Below are 24,159 nucleotides of genomic sequence, written 5' to 3' on the forward strand. Positions count from 1 at the left end.
ACCCATGTCACCATTCGATATGTATCACGATAACTATTTTCGTGGCATTATTGCGTAAATTTAGTTACATTTTGAACATTAGTATTGCATATTTTATAATTGTCCATGAAAAGATCAACAGTTTTGATTCTAAGAGATTAAAAGTTCTAATTTCCCATCTTTGTACATGAAAAATAATCTTTTATAACATAAAAACATATAACATAAAAAACATGATAGAATTACAAAATGTAAACGATACATAAACATATTTAAACCAATACTTTCAAAACTAAATATCGATACAGTTTTGAATGTATCGATAATTGTATCGTCTTAGGAATAGTATAGATGTATTGTGGTATCCTTAGTTAGAATTACCGGTACTGAAATTACATTCACTGATATCACAAGTGATACAATGCATAACTATATATGTTGCTGTAGGGTATGCCATAAGTTGTCAAAACTCAAAGCACAGAAGTCGTTCTTGACATCTGTGACACTATGTTGATATGGTGTTGTATTTTCACTTGGTTTCAGGACTTGGGCTTGATGGTTCACTTAGTTTCAGTGTCCACATGTGTTTGATTGAAGAGTCTGCATCAACAGTATGAAATATATGTCACTCTACCATTATATTTCAGTGATTTGATTGGATGCTGCGTTAGGTTACAGGGTTTACAGCAACGGGAGTGTCATAACAGATTGCATCCACGTACATGATGTAAACTGTGTGTCACTTTGTTCTGTGTGGAAGACTGTGCTTGTGTGTGTGTGATATGGATGTGTGATAAAGTTGTGACTCATCATGAGCAGCTCTGCATGGTACACACCTATACACACACAGACAGAACAATTGATTCAATACTGTGACATGGAGCAGTGAACATACTTCAGTGAGAGTCGTTACCTGTACACATATCTGGCTTGTATCAACTTATCTAGCAATGTCAGCAGCATGTAGGGTAGGTGTATTCATCAACCTTGATAATTAATGCAGAACAGCATGGAGGCACACTGCTACATGCCTCACCTGCTGATTGTGTAACATGTACATGGAACCAACATTTACCTGCAATTGTTTGCTGAACAGATAGACATTAATACAGGTTATTTTAGGTTTATTATGATATTCCTCCTGGACTGAAACATAAAACATGAAAATGATGATGAATATGGTAAAGGACACAAGCGTTTTACGATAACAATAAGCCCATGAACATAGAATCAGCTATAGGGAAGATTAGACAGCTGTAAGAGTTTTGAAAGACAGTACATTAGGACAGGACTCTATGCTAGAGGTGTGTGTTGTGAAGTGTTAACCAGCTCGCACTGTGTACATAAGTTCGAGCAGCGTCAACGCACCCACTTGACAGTGTACACATTGATGCATGGTGTAGACGCTGGTGCTGCTGACATTTCCTCCTCTATCGTAATGTCATTAGCAGCCCTTCATTTCCTCTGACCTAGCCTGACTGTATGGTGGGGACTTCGGACACAGTCACAGTCACTAATGAGTCACGGTTGACCTCACCACTCATGACCCGTTGTGTGTGACAACAGTGGGGAGAACTTTACATCAAAGGCTCAGTCATTGTTTACGTCCTCCAATTGTCAGCTGGCAACATTCACCAGTGTCTCGATGTGAGAATATTTGACTAGCAGTCTGTTCAACTGCTCTGGGATTGTGATTTGCCGTTGTTGGATTTACCTTAGCAACTTATCTGTCCGCCATGCACCAGGTAAAGGTATGTGTTGTATTTGAGGAATGCTGGGTATTCAGACATCTCAATGCCCATTCCCTCTGGCAGTGTTTGTCACGTTTAGGATGGAATTAGCAGTGATTAGTTTGTTTTCTTTGTCACGTTACGCCCATTTTGATCGGCTTTAATCTTATTAGGTAAACAATTAAGCCCAAAGTGCTACTTTAAGGCCATTGAGGGAGACCTCTATTCCAGCTTAACCCATTTCTTGTGTGAAATTTAGCTTGTGACTGGTCATGGTTTGAAGTATTTGTGGAATCAACCTGAGAGAGGAGAGTAATACAGAATGATGCTTGGCTAATTATGTCTTGTCTGATATTTGGACAAATGGGAGAGCTGTTCCTCATCTAGTATCTCTCTTTTACATGAAACATTGTGTATAGATGGGGATGATGTCACTGTCGACATAGAAGCATCTTCAGTCATCTGATTCCTTTACAACTGAACATGCACAGATAAGACGCTTTGAAAACAGATAAAACAAGAGCTATATTTTATGCTTGTGAATGTCTAGAAATGTAAACATTAGAAGTAGCTACTGCAGTTAACCAAGCACTCTAATATCAAGGCACCTGGTTGTGGGTTTTGGTGAGAGATTGTTCAGAGAGAGGGAGATACCATGGCAACATTCATCATGTTATTTTTTTATAGGGATAAAGGGATGTGACCCTATCATCAATGTTAAAGTTTAATCTGTAGTATCCAGCGTGTACAGAGCAGGATCTATGCCATGTTTAATGAGTCATTTAGTCTCTCTATACATCGTACAGATAAGTACAATATGCCTGTACTGAGATACAGCTGAATATAGTTGTATTGTCTAGATTTCACCAGTGTGCATTGGCATTCAGCTCGATCTTAGTCTTGGTTCAGCATTATGCTCACTTGATGGGCTTTACTCGCATTCCAAAGCTGTTTCCAATTTTGTAATTGCTTGTATTAATGAGTAGTTCTACTGCCAGTGTTTTAATGTAATTATTGAACAAGTTCGTACCTTACTCCTTGATCCACAGTCTTTATGGCAGAACACTCTGGCTAACTTTCTATGTGGAATGTCCAACTTTGGGTACTTCTCAGTCACTTAATCCATCATGTGTGAATGTCTAGGCCAATGGCTGGCAGGAAACATGGAGACTTATGGTTTTTGCTGTAGGCTCTGTTGCAAAATATAAATCCAAACCACGTGGTTGTTTTTGCTGATGAATTAAACAGCTAATGTTTATGAAAATATTTCTGACTTGACAAATGGATTGATGTCAAGCAGAGCTCCAGATAAGATTTAGCTCATGTGGGTACTGTACCCACTGTATTTTCTTGGAGTGGGTATTTCATTTTCCGTTACCCACTGCTTTCAAATATGTGCTTATTTCAGTCATTTTGCTCACCTAAGTATTATGTCATTGAGTATGTTTACTAAGCAGGTATGTTCTGCCTTATGTCATACCTAATCAAAACCAACTTAAATGGTTTGCATAAAAAGTCACTCATCCTATACTGACAGTACAACCAGGGGTGGAAATAACTTTAAAATTGCTAGTGTACTCTAGTACAGTGGCACGTGTAAAATCACTTGCCCTGATAATTTTTCCACTATACCGGACGTTTTCTTGTTGATTTTTTAAATAAACAACATAATTAATATTGGAAAGTCAACTGGACACCGGTACAGTAGGATATACAAATTTGCTTGCCCGACAGAAAAAACCACTTGACTCGGGCGTTTGGCAATTGGTTATTTCCACCCCTGTCAACACTAGTGCTATACTAACAGTACAACATCATAGAAATCAATGTCTTTTTCATTACGCAAGCGATTTTTATAATATATTCCGTACACATTTGTTTTAAACTTTTTGCGTATCTAACATTTTAAATCCGTAATTGGTACACAACAATTATTTTCAATATGTAATTGGAAATTTTCTTGCGTATTTTATCCGGATACGCAACTTATCTGGGCCTCTGGTCAAGGCCTTTACCATGTTTAGCGCCGCTGGTCAGGTCCAGGAAGTAAAATGCTGAGATCATGATGATTGTTTTCAGGACATGATGGTACATTTGTGATCTTTTTGAGCATTTTGTCAATCTGTTCATCATGCTGATATATCAGACCAGTAAGGAAAACAGACTGAACTTTTCCCTATATCTGGCATTTATATTATTTGAAAGGGATTCATTCAATATTTATTTCTTTGAGAATGTTCATACAGTGAGAATAGAACCAAATTAAACTGTTTTGATCATGATCAGTTCAAATACTGATATGAACTGTAATAAAGCATGGCAGAAGAACTTCTATATACCATTACATGTTGTTATGAGAGTATTCACATTATCAGATAGATATTGCTCTTATTTAATGTTAGTAGCATCGTGACTAGCGGCTTTTGACTGAATCCTTTTCTTAGCTGAAATATGTTTGGTATGTCTTGATACTTATTCATTAATCCGAAACGTGCACATCATAGATCATCATGACTTGTATGTTACATCATTGATGCATAAACATGCTAATTACTCACCAGTGATGACCAAATGACCCCTGTATCATGTAAACATGTTGCAAGAGCCACACAGCTAATGGCTAATGACCTGTTTATGGCAGTATGGCATATCGTAGTCCAACATTTAAGTTGTTAACTTTGTGACAGGACAAAAAACAGTTTATGAATAACATGGGGTTTTATCATTTTAGAAATACCTGAACATGTTCATTGAGTGCCCTCATTGATACTTGTCACAGGTAATGATGATGTATTTTGTTGACACCTGTCGTATATATTCCCCCACAGTCATAAAAGTAGCATCATATGTACATTCTTATCATAGATAGCATGGTTAACATTATAAGCATAATGTTAATATGGTGGGTTGACCATGTTGACAGATCTGGGAAGAAGTAATTGTAGTGTTAATAACATAACCATTAAACATGTTAAATGTTAAAGAAATTCTTTCTAACAATAATTTTGTTCAAATAGATGTAATATGAATGAACTATTCATGTTTTTTAAGAGTGAGTGAGTGATTTTGGTTTTACACCGCTTTTAGCAATACACCAGCAAATATGGCCATGTGGGGAATCAAACCCGGGCCAAGTTCAACGTGATGAGAGAATGCTTTAACCACTAGGCTACCCCACCTCCCCAGAAAACTGAAGTTCCCATGATAATATCTGAGAGTTTGGGGTAACTCACTCACTTACCCAAACTCCCACTGGAGAGATTGAACTGTCAACATTTTGCTTTTAGATCTGAATAAGAAATATGGAGGAAGCTACTGTTAGTGGTTGTAATTGTGCTTGAAGAGGCCGGACCAGCCTACTTGTTGTACACATTCTCCTGGTCTATATTAGTATATATATGCAGCATAAACAGAAGGTTGTCAATAGGATGATGGTTGTACTCACATTAATTTTATTGAGAAAAATTAACACCTTTGGAGTGTTTAGAACAAAGTTTAAACAAGAAATGAACAAAACAAACATGATGTACAATTGGATGTGACAGTTCCAGTTTCGTTTTGTTTCTTCTCAGAATAACCCCCAACCGTGTCACATGAGGGAAGAGTATGGTACAATATGAATTGACAGTTTTGCTTGTTTTTTTTCTCACTTTTTCAAAGTTTGGTATGTCCATTGTCATGATATTGTTGTTTTGCTAAAGATCATTTGGTAAATTGGCTTTGAAAGTCAACCTTCAAATAGTGTGTATGAAAAATATTTTGCTTTTTGATGAGGACCACAACAAGGCATCTATCAGCAGTATGTTTGGTGTCAATACTGTGCCCCAGGGGTTGTGGAGAGCTACTCATCACTTATCACCACATGCTTGTACATCAAGCACCTTGTCCCCCTCTGGGGCCTCCATGGATACACGGCCAACACATCACACACCTGTATACAACACATGAACACTTGATGGGATTGCTGTAGTCAGACGCGGTGATAATAACGGAACTGCTGCCTTGTGTTTTAATTGTCTGAGTCTGGTATACCACTGATGTACCATAGGGTTATGATGACCTTAGCAACCCTGATAATGGCTGGACAGATGGAAATCTTTCATCAGTTGTCCCTTGTCTCCCAGGTCGCTAGAGGAGATTAAAAACTCATCATAAACAATAACTGGAGGATTGTGAAGGACAAGAATGTACCACAAAGGTCATGAACCAGTGTTTATATATATGTTCCTCTTGATGTTTTGAACAGTGAAGTTTGATGGCAGTGGATGGGTCAGAAGATCACAGGTGTAGTTTGAAATGCATGTAGTCCAGAGCTTATGACCATGATAACCGTTGTTGGTTCTGAATATCAGTTCAACTGTTGTGAAGTGTTACCTGAGGTGTTGCATGTAATGAAGTCATGTTACATAGCCATAATCCACAGATATGTCACACAGATCTAATCTACCCTGCACAGGATACCCACAGCTCCACCATAGAGACTGCTGGAAGGTCAACTATTGTGAACTGGTTTCAACACTGATGTCATGAAATGTGTCTGACCTGTTGACCACCACTGTCATGTATTGTTGTCATACATTCCCATGGAAACAGCGAGAGGAAGGCGTGTCCTTCACATGTATCAGTGGCAGTCTTCAAGACTGTGTTCCCAGGATTGATTGTTCTCACAGATATTGTGTAAATTGTCTTAATGTGGTTGCGTCTTCACCCCGATGGTCTCTTGACCTTAATATAAGGTGTCAGTTCACACCAGTTTAAGGTGATCCTAGCTTGTCATTACTGCAGGTGACAAACAACTGGGATTGCCTGACAGTTCATTAACTGAGATTTCGTTATCTTTTTTGAAGACAAGGGTAACATTTGTCAGAATGGTTATGAATGTTTCATCAACTTCTCAAGTTTGTTTTTGTGGCATGATATATTGATAGTGTTTGACAGTGAAACAATTGACGCTGTTCATCACAGTCTGAAGTCTTGGTGATGCAAGAAATAAAATTATAAGGAAAATGCCTGGGAAAATGCTGCTTCACACATTTAGTATAGCAAACATGCAACATCGGCGCAACTCGCGTGGGTCCTATACACTGTCTCCGCTGGAACCGAATGTGGAGACTGAGTTGCCGCTACCTGATCTGCCAGAGGAAATCAGCACTCCGGTAGGTGGGACGTACTGACACTTTGAGGAAGTACATGACGATACAGTCATACACTACTACACCCATGGTAACTCACGTCGCTGTGTCTCCACACAATACATGAATGCTGGTCACAGTTCATGACGTCAGCACACTTTCTTCTTGTAATGATTGTGGGTGTTCAAGTGTAAATCAAAGTAAAGGAGTAGGTCATTAAGAACGTTGATGAAATATTTATAGTTAAGTTGTTTAGTATAGTTAAGAAACTGTTTTAATGTACATTGAAATTGAGCTGTTCGAATACGATTCACTCACTCGCCAGAAAGAGAATTAATGGTATCAGCATATCAGAGCTCCAGATAAGATTTAGCTCATGTGGGTACTGTACCCACTGTATTTTTTTGGAGTGGGTATTATGAATGTTGAGTGGGTATTTCATTTTCCATTACCCACTGCTTTCAAATATGTGCGTGTTTCAGTCATTTTACTCACCTAAGTATTATGTCATTGAGTAAGTTTACTAAGCAGGTATGTTCTGCCTTATGTCATACCTAATCAAAACCAATTTTAAATATAATGGAAATGATTTCATAAAAAATCCCTCATCCTATACTGACAGTACAACACTAGTCCTATACTAACAGTACAACTTGATAGCAATCCATGTCTTTTTCATTACGCAAGTGATTTTTATAAATATATTCCGTACGCATTTGTTTTAAACATTTTGCGTATCTAACATTTTAAATGTGTAATTGGTACACAACAATTATTTTTCAATGTGTAATTGGAAATTTTCTATGCGTATTTTACCCGGATACGCAGCTTATCTGGGCCTCTGAGCATATTAAGGCAAACATAAAAACCTTTTAGATACTAACCTAGCTGATGGGCCGTCATTATTCAGGGTGCTTAGAAAAGTATCTATACTTAACAGTAAACCATTTTTGGGTATGTTTTATATGAGATAGGGTGCTCAATCTCCAACAGAATATTTCCAGAATATTCATGATCCAAATGTATTGTCTATTATGTTTGTCTCCAGCTCTCATTGCACCCGCTCTGTGCCAAGAACTTTTTGCTTGGTATCATTTCCTGTAGTTTTAGTATGTGTATCAATTATATAGAATATTACCGTGATTAAAATATGAGACCAGATATTATTCACATGGTTAAAGGCAGAGTGTGCTTATGTAAGCCATCAGACTTGGATATTGATCAGTGTTGATCCCAGAAATGAAATAATACAAGTAACAGTCATCTCTAATCTTTTAGGACTTTCCTGTCCTTCCTTCCAGATGTAGAAAGTTATATTGATCAAGCTTTGTCTTCCTGCTGACTGTGACAACTGCAATAGATTTCACATTCAACATTCATTCACATTCAGCTGTACAGATAGACTAACGCTTAGTCTCTGAATATATATAATTTTGATTGTAACAAACAAGCCCATTTAAATTGAAAAGGACTTGCTTTATTTAGGGCTTAAGCACTGCTGATAGGGCTTGGCAGTAGGGAAAATAATGTGGTTCAGGGACTGTGAGACAGACTACTGTAGAAGGTGTTGCCTGATTGCAATACATTGCGCAACTCTATCTAGATTGATGCAATACTGAAAACGCTGTCGTGGCATTTGATGGCTGTTAAAATATTTGGATGTTATTTTTCAAATAAATAGAAGTGAGATATGTTGCTTCAATACAAATTAATATCCCCTGTCAGCTACATTCATTAATAAAAGGTTTTGTGATAAATTGTCTGTAGACTTGGTATTAAGTGGCTTGACAGAATCAGTACCATACCGGGAATTCCTGTATCTAAACCATAGGCGTAAAAACATAAATGACCCCTTTGGTAATCAAATTAAATAAAACATAAGTAATCCCAGGGTTAATGTTCGGAAATTACACATAACAAGCCTACAACAATTTTTAATGACCTTAAATGTTTAATTTTTATAGAACAGCTGAACTGTGAATAAGAACACTTTTTTCCGGCGCTGAATATGTTTCGGTTTCACATTAAACATCTATTATATCATTCTACTGGAAAAATTAAACATTTCTAAATTTAGGCTTAAATGCAGGAAATGCAAGTCAAAACCGAAACTTACTTTTTCATACTGCCCTCAAAATTATTGCCACTCGCCCAGTATCAAGTATCATTCTTAATGGTTCTTGAAGACCAGAAGCATATTGAACACTGTATGAACACAGCTTAAAGAAAGCTGATGTCAGATTGCAGGTAATATACATGATATAAGAGAGCTGAACGGTATCTTCCCATAGAACAGACCTCCCAAAAGACAGACCGCTTAAGACCGCCTCCGTGGTGTAGTGGTTAGAGCGTCCACCCGGAGAGACCGGAAGGTCGCGGGTTCGATCCCCAACCGCGTCATACCAAAAGACGTTTAAATATGGTACTTGTTGGTCCCTGCCTGGCGCTCTGCATTAATGGGTACAACAAGGACTGGTCTGCTCGGGGTCAGTATAATGTGTCTGAGTAGGGTATTCATGCTTCACTGCGGCATGGTATCTCAGTGGGCTAGCACTATAAAACCAGCCGCACATACACATACACACGCATGCACGTCGTCATATGAGCGAAATATTCTCAAGTACGACGTTAAACCCAATTTCACCTCACCTCACCTCACAGACCGCTTAAAACAACACATTTTATGGTTGGTTGCATAAGGCTTAATTAAGTTGTACCCTTGATAATAATGGTATGTGCCCAGATAAAAAAGACAACATTAGGTATTAACTATAGTTTTATCAATTAATGTAATGAATAATGATTTTTAAATTAAGACATATTGCATCAACATATATGTACATCAACAGATCACATTTACTTGTGAATATTGTGAACATCATCATTTTCTCCTTTTGCCTTGTTCTTGGCATACAGGTAGCCATCTAGAAGGGTGATCGGGAAAAAAGTCATAGGAAAAAAGTCACGGAAAATAAGTCATGGGAAAATAACTTATAAACATGTCCTATTCTCCAGTTATTTATACTTATATATTATAATTGAATAAATACATTAATTTTATAAGTTAGGTTCAAATGTATTTCAGAGAAATTTATGTAGTGCTATTGATGATAATATTGTTATGACTTGTTGAATAAATACATTATCAATACTGATTTTTTTTAGTTTATGACTTTTTTTCCTATGACTTATTTTCCTCCCCAAATCTATGGCTTTTTTTCCTCTGATTTTTTCTCCTACAGCATGGTAGTGATGGGTCAGTAAACGGATTTGTAATATGTTTTGAGAAGGGCACAGGAGATAGGAGTGTGTTGTTATACTCTATAGTTACTCTGGGTCAGCTCATTAATTAAATAGGGGTGTACAGCATGGCTCAGCTAATTAGTGTACTCATGGAGTCTTATGGGAGGTCTGTCTTTTGGGCATGAACCAGCTGAACATGTGCTAACTCTTAGATTCAACATGTTCAGTTTCAAATAATTTAACTGACAGCCCCTTGGTGTTAACAGTGTGAATGAGAGGTTTTTACATCAGAATGTGTCTCCATCTCCCTATCCATATAAATAGAATTTTTACATGTGCCTGTTGAATATTGTCAATCAGAATGAGGGCATGCATATTAACATGATTTTGTATTCTGGTAGTTGACTTTACTTACGTGAAAGTTATGAAGTTATTGATCATTAGATAGACATGATAAAGTAATTCCTAAAGTGTATAGATTTTCTAGACATGAGAATTTATCATTTTGAAAATGAGGTCATGAAAACTGCTAAATGTAACAACTTGAAGATACAAATTACAGTTATATGCACATAACATGATAACACACCTTCTGCTATTTTGTAGCGATTAACAAATGCGAGATTAAAATAAAAAGCCCCAGAGATTGGCATGTCAGTTCAACAGATCAATACCAACTTTACCCTTGATTTTGAAGAATTGAATCAGAAAGTCAGAAAACTAACTTGGGACTGGACTTAGAATAATGATAAATGCAAATTGTACTCAGAGGTGAAAATATATTTTCTTTATACTATAAAACAGTGTGTGTCTGTAACGTTACAAGTGAAAGATGCGGCTGTAAGGGAATGTTTCAGGATTAATGTTGTGTTGGTTGTGCTGTTATGTTGGTTGTGTAGTTGTGTTGGTTGTGTAGTTGTGTTGGTTGTGTAGTTGTGTTGGTTGTGCTGTTATGTTGGTTGTGTAGTTGTGTTGGTTGTGCTGTTATGTATGCTGTGTTTGGTTGGCTGGCTGACAGCTGTATGAGGAACGACAGATACAGGCAGTCATCATCCCTGAACCTTCACTTCTTTTTCTTGCCAACAATTTCTTTTGAACAGAAAAATTCTTTATTTGTTTTTTTTTTTCCTACCGCTGATAGAAATGATAGCATATTGCACAATATCAAATTTCTAAACAAAAACCCACTATGCTTGCTTTTTCATCAATATTTTAAAAATAAGATTTTCATTTAGAAATGTGTGCAAAATTTTTTAAACTAATGATCTATAACTCAGATTGTCCCTGCCATCTACCAGTCCAATAAGGATGATCATATACATTGTTGTATGAGAAAAGTAGGAGGAAGGGATTAGTAAATAATTTGCCTGTCAGCACATTGTTTCCCTGGACAAGGCTGTGGCCCTTGACACTTCAATTCTTAGTTTTATCATTGCCCTCTTAATTTTCTTCTCGTGAAGATCCGGGTTAGAATTGATCTTCAGCAACCCATGCTTGTCGTAAGAGACGACTAACGGGATCGGGTTTTCAGGCTCGCTGACTTGGTTGACACGTGCCATCGTATCCAAATTGCGTAGATCACTGCTCCGACCACTGGATTGTCTGGTTCTGACTTAATTATTTACAGACCACTGCCATATAGCTGGAATATTGCTGAGTGAGGCGTTAAACAGAAAAACAACCAACCAACCTAATTTTCCATGACATTTCAGTAATTTTCAGTTTGCATGAAGTATGAGAGATTTGTAGCTGTCGGTGAATCTCTTGCCATGTTCCGTTTGTCATGCATTAGGAAACAAATATGTATTGGTCATGTTTCTGACTGTAACTGATTGTTCTGACTGTCAGACAAAACACTGAAGTGCAAACACTTTTTCCTCTTGATCATCAGGTTGGTATAGAATACATTAACAGCTTTTCTCCAACATTAACAGATTACACCCTTTTTATTTTAATATGCCAGCCAACCTGTTGTGTAGTAGACCAACTGACTTCCTTTTTTCCCCCACCTACAGACAGGTATTTTCCTGTGAAAATCTGTGAACCATCTGAAAAAAAGAGTGACCTAAACAATTCCACTTGACCTCATTATCAGCTTGGCTATGCCTCAGGAAGTGCCCAGTAACCAGTTGGTGTTTAGGCATTATACTTAAAATATGTTCTTCCTGTGTGCAATAGGTATTGGTAAGAACATGCGCCAAAACAGTGGCCAAGTTAGGCACAAGTGCTTTATTTAACATACATAAAGGTTTGTAAGAAAACATTGTGCAGATGTTTCGGCTCTTCAGATTTTCACTTCTTAGGTTCAGTGACTAGTGGACATATCCTGCTCTCGGCATGCTTGGTAATCCATTGTCTAAGTACACAATGTCGGGGGGTTTGTAGTGACACTGTAGCTTTTGAGAATTTCTCCAATATTATTGTGTGCAACTATTGAGGACAGTTATAGAACAGTCACCTGTAATGCATGCATGTGAGATGCACATGACACACCCACAATAGCTACGGCATTATCTGTTGTCCCTGTGAGAGTGAGTGAGTGGGTTTAGTTTTACTCCGCACTCAGCAATATTCCAGCTATATGGCGGCAGTCTGTAAATAATTGAGACTGGACCAGACAATCCAGTGACCAACAGCATGAGCATCGATCTACACAATTTGGATACGATTGCACGTGTCAACCAAGTCAGAGAGCCTGACCACCCAATCCCGTTAGTCGCCTCATACAACAAGCATGGGTTGCTGAACATCAATTCTAACGCGGATTTTCACGGGTGTCCGTTTAAGAACCAGTGAAACAAACTAGCGTCAGTTTGTTGTTATACTGAATTCATATCACTTCCACTCTGGAGGCCAGTGGCAGCATCCACTGCTCCCTGGGTTGGAATATTGTTACATATGTGATTGTCTACTTCAACAGCTCATGTTTGAAAGACAAACTTGACATACATTAAAGCATTGGTCCATTTTGTAGTCAAGTCTTATGGTCTGTTGGAGTTTTTCTATATTTATCACAGGTACAGTCGTAATGCATGCAATGCTCATTCGTTATTCAGTCTGTGGAAGTAAATAGGAGAAAATAACTCTTGGCATAGCCTTGTGATTGATTGTTTTACGATGGTTAAATGAAGTTTTCAATTCCAGTACACATCGATTGTCTTACATTTGGTAGACAGAGATCTCACTGCTGTACTACACATGGCTTTTGATTAGGTTCTGGTGTTACTCTACTTTTCTGTTGTAATGAAAGGTGTTCCCTCTCATAACTGATAGCTGCTACACAATCCAGGAAGTATAGCTGGATTGCCAGATATATCTCACTGGCAGATGATATAGATTGAGACACATGAGATAGGAATTGGATACTGATGTTTTCAGCAGGGTCAGTAATAGGGATTGTTTGGCACACTTGGCAGGTGGTATGAGGTGGTAGATATAGACACTGGTATGCATTCATTTAGTTGCAGCTCAAGTTTCTCTGTTGCATGTTTTACCTAGGCAAGAGTTGTGCCCCTTGAAACAAGGTTCCACTTGTCTTTTTATTTCCAGGTTGTGCCTTGTATCATGTTTATGAATGTTTTCTGCTCTCATTAACATGATTAAGCTGGCATGTGTATCTAAAATACTATTAAAGGTTGAGCTTAACTCAGGCAGTCACCTGTGCCAGAGATGTTTCCAATTGTGATGATGGTTTAGATATTTTAAAAAACATAATTACAGATTACATGTTTCAGATTTTGTGGATTTTATTGATATGCACTTGTATGCCTGCAACTATTTGTTATTGTGTTGCTTATGATCCAGTTTCAAATAGCAAGAAGGTGCAAAATATTGGACTGGAAATAGATGTGATATACCAGTAAGTAAAAGATGTAAAAGTATGTTCATTATAAACCTCTTCTTTCTGTATCTTTGTTGTCATGGAAGGACAGTTATAACCAATTATTATTCATGATTATGGAGAGTGATAGTATCATTGATTTCCTAATTTCTGCAGTTGAGACTATTTCAATCCTAATCATATACACAACATTTCATTAATATCAGTTAAATGTTTCAACTTAGCAATTACATGACATTTGTTATATTTATTCCTAGATATTAACCATAAAGTATACACATAAATATTTGTATTTGTTCTTCTGCATTCGTTTGATGATAAAATTCCTTCAGGTGGTCTGTGGACTGTTGTTGACCCAGACTGTATGTAAAGCTGACAAGGGTTATCATAGTATGGTTGCAGGTTAGGCCATAGATAATGACACCTGTGTTTCAGGTCACCTGCCCATCATAGATTTGGTACAGTAGATCAGTATGTCGTGAGTTTCCTTGACAACTAGATACATATCTCATGGGCTCACATGATGGGTAGGTTGGGTTAACATTAGTAGCTCACTTCATGGTATTACATATGTTCAAGATGCATAGAGTTGATATTTGGTATGAAGTCCTATAAAGTATAGCAGGTGTTGAAGTTCAGATATCATTTATCAGGAGAGTAAATTTATCAGGATCTGAGTGCTGGTCGTCAGCTAATGGTGGCTGTCCTATTCTGAGTCAGGAAACTGTCGAGTGGACTGCTTCAGTCTTCCGGGTGTGATAGTAGTCTCACTCCATTCCATAGTCTTAGGTTGTTCCTTCACAGCAAAACAGATTATTCTACATAATGGATATCAAGGTAAGATACAATGTACTGCATGTTTTTGTTAGGTAACTCCCACTATTTACCACAAATATTGCTTAGTGGGTGAACGAGTTGAGTTTTATGCCGCTTTTAGCAATCAGCAATATCACGGCTGCTGACACCAGAAATGGGCTTCACACATTATACCTATGTGGGGAATGGAACCCGAGTCTTCGGTGTGACGAGCGAACGCTTTATCCATTAGGCCAGTAACCCCTCCTCCCCGCTTGGTGGGATGTTAAACAACAAACTCTTAGGAAACATTAGATAATATATTCAGAATTATGTTTATTTGTTGTTTGAAAGTGTTTACGTATTAATCATAATTTACACTGCATATGTAAGTAGATGAGGAGTGATAACGCTACATTGTTGCCTTGACATTCTGAAAGTATTGCATGGTGTTCAGTGTGGTTATCTTTACTTTAATGTAAGGCATTTAAATAAAGGTTGTTTGGCAACAAAGGAAATATGTTGAAGATCATGTATAATTTTTGTATGGTTGTTGGTAAATGGACCCTGACCCAGGTATATTGAGATCTGAATTAGCATGTTGGTATATAATCATCAAGTGTGGATGCACCTCTCTTATCAGGTTGTTAACATCAGACATATCAAGACAGGTACAGGATATAACAGGATGTGCTTAATAAAAGTTTTATTTATTTCTTTTGAAAACTATATTCTGTTCAGATATTGACATTTCCAATTGTGGCTTTTGTTCCCTATCTTGACTGGAGACCCCAGATATTCAGTGTTTCCTACTTAAAGTAAGATATGTCCCTCAGCGTATAAGCAGTCCAGATCCCTGAGCTGTTATCACCCTATATATGTGAAGCTTGAAGCCCACACTGTACAGGTAGAAGGTGGTCCTGAGATGTTGCACAATATTCACATTAATTTGCAGCTCTTTGCATTAACAAATGAGCGGTTCCAACAGGCCAGTTGCCATAATTCCAGGCTTGTTCAGAATATGCAAAAACACACCGAAATGAAGTTATTGATCTTCATTCCTTTAACATGCTTTATTTAGTAATGTCTGCTGTCAACCATACCAAAAGGCTTGGCTAATGGAGTTAATCATTTTTGACACCAAAAACAAGTCCTGTATGTGAAGGTTGCTTTAGTATGGAGGAGAAGCATAGAAATGCTACTTCCTGGCTGAACATGTTAGCTTTGTAATATAGGAAACTACAAGTTAACTTAGTGATTTCTTGATGAACTCATCATACTCGCTAATTTTCAGGTTTCTCATGACAAACAACAATAGTCCCCCTGCATGTTGTATTTGTGTCGGTTAACCAGTAGAATTCTCAGAATAAAACTCTCAACATCATAAGACTATAGTCTCTCAGCTTGAAACAACTGCTGTGAAATCCTGTTGTCAATGTCAAGGATGTTTGATATCCCATGTCAGTTTTGTGTTGTGACTCTAACACAATATTTCGTTGAACTTCATTGAAGGCAAGATTTCCTCCTCATGTCCACAGTGCAAATAATGAGGCTCTTTTCCTTCAGTGTGACTGAAGCATTGTTAGAAGATTTATTTATACATTAGGGTAGTAAAGCAAGCCAGGTGTTAGTCATTACTGAAAATCTGGGTTTGATTCCTCACATGGGTACAATGTGTATTTTCATTCGCTGTATGGTTGAGATTTCCTGGGAATAACTTTGGGCCCACTTATTTTATTCCCTAAAATGTCAAGGGATTTCATGAAATTACTGGTGGTCATGGTGTTCCATAACACACATTCCCTGTTAGGATATCAGTGAATGTGTGAAATTAATGTTTGTAGCTTAAATTGACACTGATCCAGAGCCATTCCCCGGGAATAGTTGTTGCTTTTGTTATTGTTTTTCCCCTGCAACTACCCAGATGATAACCCAGAATTCTTGATTGGGTTGAATCTCTGTTGTGCAACCCGCAAGTGCAATTGATAGTATAAATATAATATGCATATCCTTACATTGATAACAAAGATGAAATCTGTTTTACTCATTACTATTTTCATCTTCATTATTATGGCAAAAAATGAACACAATTCGACGTTTATATGCCAGTGATACAAAATGTTAAGACTGAAAAAAAGTCAATGAATGTCTTAATTTTGTCTTATAATCCGAATGTATTTATCATTATATTTTTATGCATTTTTCAAACTTCATAAAAGGTAAACAATCTGTTCCAGTGAATATAAAAGGACTGTAATATCTAGACATTTTATACATTGCCAATGTGGATCTAAGTGCGATCTAGTGTATACTGTCTGTCTCAACGAAACAAAACAGCTAAAAAAAATGAAGTGGAATGATTCTGCTGAATGCTACAAATTATTAATAATAACAAAATACATATATTTGAAGGAAGGATGTTGTTTTTACACAGGCACGACAGAATACAGTAATCAATCAGTGTGTTATCGGTTAATCATTTGATTGATTTGTTTTAATCCCAACTGATGATTCCTCTTGCTGCACTTCCAAGCGCATATTACATAACATGTAATACATTTGTCACATCAGACATGAGAAATGCCAAACGTGGACAGTCTGAGGAAAGAGGTCACCCTAGGAGGTGAGGTGAGGTGAAATTGGGTTTAACGTCGTGCTTGAGAATATTTCGCTCACATGACGACGTGCATGCGTACGTGTGTATGTGTATGTGCAGCTGCTTGTACTAGCCCAGACTTAAGCTGGTTTTATAGTGCTAGCCCACTGAGATACCATGCCACAGTGAAGCATGAATACCCCACTCAGACACATTATACTGACTCCGAGCCGACCAGTCTTTGTTGTACCCATTTATGCCGAGCGCCAAACAGGGACCAACAAGTACCATATTTTAACGTCTTTTGGTATGACGCGGTCGGGGATCGAATCCGCGACCTTCCGCTCTCCGGGCGGACGCTCTAACCACTACACCATGAAATCCCTTGAAAGTTTATGGAATACATGAAATGTCTGGGGGTCACAGGGATCTCACGAAATCACTTACTTTTTTAGGGATTACGTGAAATCCCTGGTTTCACCAATTCCCTGTAACATATATACAATTATGGATATGACTTGACATGCATGAAGATGGGAAAGCCCTCTGTCAGCATGATCTGCACCATGATTATGACAGGAACGGGTTTGGAAAATACGTATTTGTTATTCTTGGCGAATTATGTACATAAACATTTTCATGAGAGACAATCAATGTTTACACTGAAGTCCATTGTTGATTATGCTATGTTGCATGGCATGTACATTAGGGGCAGGTAAACTCCTCAAATCAGCTGATCACACAAGGCAGTTGATCTCATAGAACACTTCCATTGTTCAGCCATATTAAGCCTGTTCTGAGACAGTGAATCAAGTTGTTTGATGAGGGCTTGGGTAATTCATTGAATGTTGTATAAGCTGTGTCTTGCGTCAACAATTTCTACCTTATTGAGTTGTGTTCTTCATTTCAATGCTGCCAGGATGATGAAGACTTACCTGTTATGTTTGAGGTGATGTACTTTATATTTTCTCCCTTTGTGGCCTTGACCTGTAAGATTTTTTTGCATGACCTTCTGTGGAGCTTTGAAGCTTCATCTGAATTACAGGGAATTGCTGTGATCCTTGATCGTTGTGACAATATTTGTTGTAAATCATATTGACACTTTCCTTGATTATATGTCCTCCGTAGTGTGTTTGTGTGTTCGTTTTAAGATTTAATTTGTTTGCATTCATCCTTGAGTTTGTATGTTTAAATAGTTATTATTCAAGATATCCCATTTCATATTCAACAAGTAAAATGTATTTTTATTAAAATATTATGGACTATGTGGGGTCCAATGTGCCCGTGACCCCCCTCCCCCTTCAGCACCTCCAGTGTGATCCCTTCCACTGACACATGATTCCCACCCCATCTTGTGGATAAATATACATAAATGCATATGTTACCTCTTTGTGGATCACCTAGGAAACCATTTCATGATGTGATTGAAATCAGGGTTTTACCTTGACTCACACCTGTAAGTCACAGACATAGGTGTCCTGGTGAACCTCAGTTATTAGTTTTAAGGGTCCTTGCGGACAATATGAGGGTCCTGTGAAGTAACGGTGTAGAGAACTGTATGTTTTGATAATTCTTTAGAGCCTGGAATGAATCATTGATCATGTGGACTGATGGATGACATGATGCCCGTAACTGAGGTGAACGAAACAACCAAACTCTTAACAAAGTCATAGATGTACATGTGGGTACAGTGAATGATATTGTGCATCCCTCTAGTCTGCGTCCATTGACTCTACATTTGAGCGTACTAGACACACATTTCTGTGTCGCAGAAAACCCTGCTGAAATACTGTAGAGGTGTCACACACTAGATTATAATGAATGTTTTCATACTGATTGTTCTAAGATCAGGTTATATCAAAGGACATCACCATGGTCACCACAGGTAATGTTTCCACAGGCGTACATGTTATCTATTACTTGTTTCATAGTTGCTTTGCCATCCATAATCAGTGTCCATGGCTTCCTATATTACTTGGTTTACAAGAAAACACGAGTTTGTGCTAGCCCTGGTTGTATCAGTCATAGGTCACCTGTTGAAATACACAAAATGTGCTGCATGTATTAGTGAGCTTCAAAGAATTACTGTTGATACTGCAGAGACATTTTTGGTTATATCTGTAATTAATTTATCATGTTGATAGGATTAACAGATAGAAAAGGGTTTATGACTTTCTTTATGCCAACCTCAAAGGGTTGCAGATGGTAGTTTCAAGGATCTAAATTAGTAGTTTGACCATAAAATTAGTAGTCAACTGAAATACTTAAAGTGATGATGGATCCTGAGAAAGATATCATGAAACTAATTAAGAGCGAAGCTTTAATTTCACATACCTCCAACAGCAGATTTCCAAATTATCAGCATTACATTTCTTCTTGTCGTGTCTTTTTGGCAAAAATGTATTCAATCGACGAAAATATATTTGGTCTATATATCCGAATTTTAAGGAATTTTCTTGACATTTCGTAGAATTTCTAGAGTAGTCGTATTGGCGTAGTTTGAGGCTAAAATGCGTAGCGACTATGAGGTTGGTATCTCTGTCTTCCTTTTTGTCAGTTTGAAGTGGTGGATCCAAGTTCCACTAATATAAGAAATGACCTTGATCAGTCCAAGTAATGTGGACTTTGATTGTTCATATAACAATGACATGAGTCAGCTGATCTACTTCCTAGTTAGGGTAGTTCTACTGCTGTGTTGGTGGCACTTGAAGCTTACTGTCAACACCCTACCTATCAAACACCAACAAGTCAACATGCATGTGTACATTTATGCAGGAGCATAACAGATCGTGTTGTGTGTTTTGTTTTATTTAACATTAATAAACATATTCAATATGAGATGAAGTGGATGTAGTCGACATTGCCATTATGAGTGTATGTTAGATGGTTTAAGTAGAAATACGGCTGACCTTGTCATAAACTACAAGTGTAACATTTATTTATATGAGTGTCATGTCAGCTAGCTTAGGCTGGTTATGCTTATCTACAGTAGAATGTTGAATAAACTGTGTCACAGTACCCTTGCACCAGTTGCAGCCGGATTGCACTCTGTAATCAATTGTCATAGTTCCAATTCATCTCAACAAGTGGTAAATTGAAGCTTAAACATGCATGATCAGCAATATTCAAAGTCATTATTATTATTCAATCGTGTTTTCATGGGAAGCGTATGGGAAGGAGGTTATAAAACTTGGTAAATGCATCCACTCCATTGATAAACTATCAAACTCACATCTGAAGCATTCATAGCTCAGGCTGGTATAATACACCTGTCATCATAGCATGACTTTGTGGAAATTCCATTTTATTCATTGCAGAGTTTATCAATTGCAACATCATGGCCAAATTATGCAATGTTTTGTTTTTTCTTTGATTTTGTTTTGCAACATGTTGTTTTCTTTATTGTGCAACATTACCATGGTAAAAAGATGCTAAATATTATTGTATAGAATTAACTTGAGAGAAACAGTGATCTCTATCCTGATGTGTGTTGATGAGAAGGAACCGGTATTGACACAGGAAGGAAATAGTGTCTTATTATTATTGCATGTGAAAGTAAATCTGATGTTACAGGCCTCATCCATTGTTGGCTTTTTTAAACCAACCCCCCAACCCCCCAACCCCATGCCTTTCATCATGACAATGCCCTAGTTTTCTACTTACAGATGCACAAACTAGGCCATTTGGTGACCACATGATTGAATGATTGCACTTGATCACATTAATAACAGGAAGCAGATTGGACAGCAACTTACCATGCTTACCATAGTTATTCCTTAGCTTGTTGAAATAATTCTATGTATAATCATAATTAACATGATTTGAAGTTTCTTAGGAATGATGAAAGTGATTTACACTGAGAAACTTAAGATTGAATGTATCTCCGCATCATATGATTTGAGAGGAAAAACACAAAAAACGTTGAAGATGTTGAATTTTCCTGTTTGTGATCAGTTTTTGTGTCTTTATTGCCATGTTGTGTCAAAATATGATTGTGTCACTTCATGAAGCCTTCCTGCCTTTCTCGGGCCGTGGGGTAGCCTAGTGGTTAAAGCATTCACTTGTCACGCTGAAGTCCCAGGTTCAATTCCCCACATGGGTACAATGTGTGAAGCCCATTTCTGGTGTCCCCCGCTGGGATTTTGCTGGAATATTGCTAAAAGCGGCGTAAAACCAAACTCACTCACTCTTGCCTTTATCTTTCTGGAAAGTGATGTCACAGTACAAATTACTGGTCATTGCACTAACACAACTGAAATCATTTTGTGGGACATACTTAAAATATATTTTTATGCAAAATTTGTTCATCAGTCAGCATTTTGTACAGTTAGACTTTTTAAATCTTGTTTTGTTTGTTTTCGAAAGGTGTTCTTATTGTAATAAATTCGGTAGTTATGCCATATTGCTACCCATGTGCTTGCAGCATGACTGTTGAATGGACTCTTCCTGTGTGATTCATAAGATAAATGGAATTATCCTCCATCCCCTCCACATGGCCAGACTGTTTACTGTCTGAATGCCTGTACGCCCCTATCCCCTCACCCCACATTTAGAGAGCCTGGCATCACTGGACCGCACTGACATTTCCCTGTACAACCACATATAGGTCCTCCTGTATGTTACACATGGCACATCTCTGTACCCTTGGCTCTTGTAATTTTTCTTATACTGGAAACATATCTGTGCATTTGGTAATTGTTTATACTTATCAATGTCAGGGTAACGTTTTATGTATGACATGATGTATCATTTATTTAACTTAAGAACACTATTTCTGTTTGTGTATGCATGGTAACTGCATGGTGTAGTTAAAATAACTGGAAGGCAAATGACCATAGTTTCATTAGCAGAAAGAGGTCCCTGAGTCAATCCTCGCAGTGTGATCCATTCAGGCTGCAGTCAGGCTCACCATGGCTCGGGGCTGCAGCAGGGTTTCTTATTTCTTGCTTTTTTGACGAAAATGTTTTCATGACTCACAAATTGAAAAAATGACTCACAAAAGATATTTACTGTAAGTCACCCTGATTCCCAAATGTCCAAGTGTATGTAAGACCTTGTGCAGGCATTATGGCTTACACTAATCCCTCTCTTCTGCCATTTGTGAAATATATCTGGGACATACTGCCGAATGGAGACATTCACACCCTGTACTACTGTAGCTCCATTTATGCCAAGGGATACAAGGATCAATTGAATTTGTACCATATCTCAGAAAAAAAGATTGAACAATTTTACATTTTAAATAATTTTTTAAATAATAAGTTCACTTTTCTTGTGGCTCGTGTTTATAGTTCCTCATGTTGATCATATTTCCAGGCGAATGCCCTCTATGACTTCGAGGGGGACACACAAAATGGAGAACTTACCCTGGCCGCAGGGGAGACAGTCTATGTGCTGAGACAGGTAAGTGTCTGGGCACAACCAATCAGCAACGAGCTAGCAGCTGAACAAAACACTTCAAATATTTCACCAGGTGTTCTAGATCAATTATTCAGATGCCCATATGGATCCTTAACTAGAATTTAATAGGAAATTTGATAACTTTCAAATTATCATTTGCTCAATGAGCTGGCCTAGATGCATATGTACTGACTAACTGTTAAGGTAAGAAGTTAAGGAGAATACTTAGGGCACACACTGCTGAGATTTTTGGTGATAGGTTTTGATACTGAGACCACATTTGTTGTAGGATATTGGAGAAGGATGGTGGGAGGCCAAGAATTCCAGAGGGGAACAAGGTCTTGTGCCGGAGTCATACCTGGAGGTGAGTCACAGTATCCATGGCATTGCTGGTATCCAGATCAGTGGAGGATGTAATGTTGTACTACTTGTACAAGGGACTACACAACAGGTCAACCTTTGCTCCATCTTCACCGGGGCTTCTCATGCATTAATGAGGTTCTGTGTAGATGAAACACTTTCAAGTATATTCATAACATGAAACTATAAATAACCATCAAATACCTGTTGACCGTTTCAGATATATACACAAATGTAGACAGACATACAGACAGAGAGACAGACAGAGAGACACACACACGCACGCACGCACGCATGCACGCACGCACACACACACACAAAATAATACACACCATTAAACAATAAGTTGACATTACTGTTGTGATGTTTAAGTTTAACTGTATCATATAAAGGTATGGGCTCCCTTAGTTTCACATCTGCCTGGTGCCCAATGGCACCCTTCCTAAAAACACATTGGTCCCTGTTTTAGGTCAGAGCAATATATGTTGTCCATGTATAGTGAATGTTCTCCATGTGCATGTGTGCATGTAAATGGCAGTGTTTCCTTTAGGTAAATATTTTCAAACCAATTGTGAAGAGAGAATTTGGAGTAGGGTTATCCTCTGAACATGACCCAATACTAGCACAAAGTATTCTTGATCATTGTGAATGTTTCAGGTGGTGTCAATACCCGAGCCAGAGTTCCCACCCCCACCCGTGCCCATCCCAGCTACCGTCCCTGCCAGCCGTCCCGCAGACCTGACCCCAGCTGCCAATGGATGGGGTGGAGGAGGGTACAGCCAGAATGGCCAGCATGGTCAGCATGGCGGCATGCAGCAGCAGCAGAGTTACGATGAATGGGACGAAGACTGGGACGATGATGATGATGATCAATCCAGCAATAGCACCACTGGAGGGGCAAATCAGGTACCAGTACAACATTAGGAATGCAAGGGTGATCGGTGTGGTTTCTGAAGTCCTTGAAACTTCAGGAGTCAAGCTTCCAAACACAGTCACCCTTCCAAGGACTTTCTGCACTCAATGTTGCTTAACTTAAACTGATTTGTGACCTGAACTCTGTGCACAGGACCACACACCACCACA

At 38.1% G+C, this 24,159-nt stretch overlaps 1 protein-coding gene across 1 annotated transcript in view; it reads left to right on the forward strand.

The window, feature by feature from the left end:
* The first annotated feature begins 821 nt into the window (after positions 1–821).
* LOC124289110 (sorting nexin-33-like) overlaps positions 822–24,159 on the forward strand; it is a 49,694-nt gene continuing 26,356 nt past the window's right edge. The window contains exons 1-5 of the mRNA XM_046725712.1: positions 822–947; positions 18,236–18,265; positions 22,633–22,719; positions 23,006–23,080; positions 23,734–23,982. Coding sequence (XP_046581668.1) covers positions 930–947; positions 18,236–18,265; positions 22,633–22,719; positions 23,006–23,080; positions 23,734–23,982 — 459 coding nt within the window. The 5' untranslated portion in view covers positions 822–929. The remainder of the gene's footprint in view (positions 948–18,235; positions 18,266–22,632; positions 22,720–23,005; positions 23,081–23,733; positions 23,983–24,159) is intronic.

This window comes from Haliotis rubra, unplaced genomic scaffold (genome assembly GCF_003918875.1).
Source record: "Haliotis rubra isolate DU_JTF1 unplaced genomic scaffold, ASM391887v1 Scf433, whole genome shotgun sequence".
NCBI classification, from domain to species: Eukaryota; Metazoa; Mollusca; class Gastropoda; order Lepetellida; family Haliotidae; genus Haliotis; species Haliotis rubra.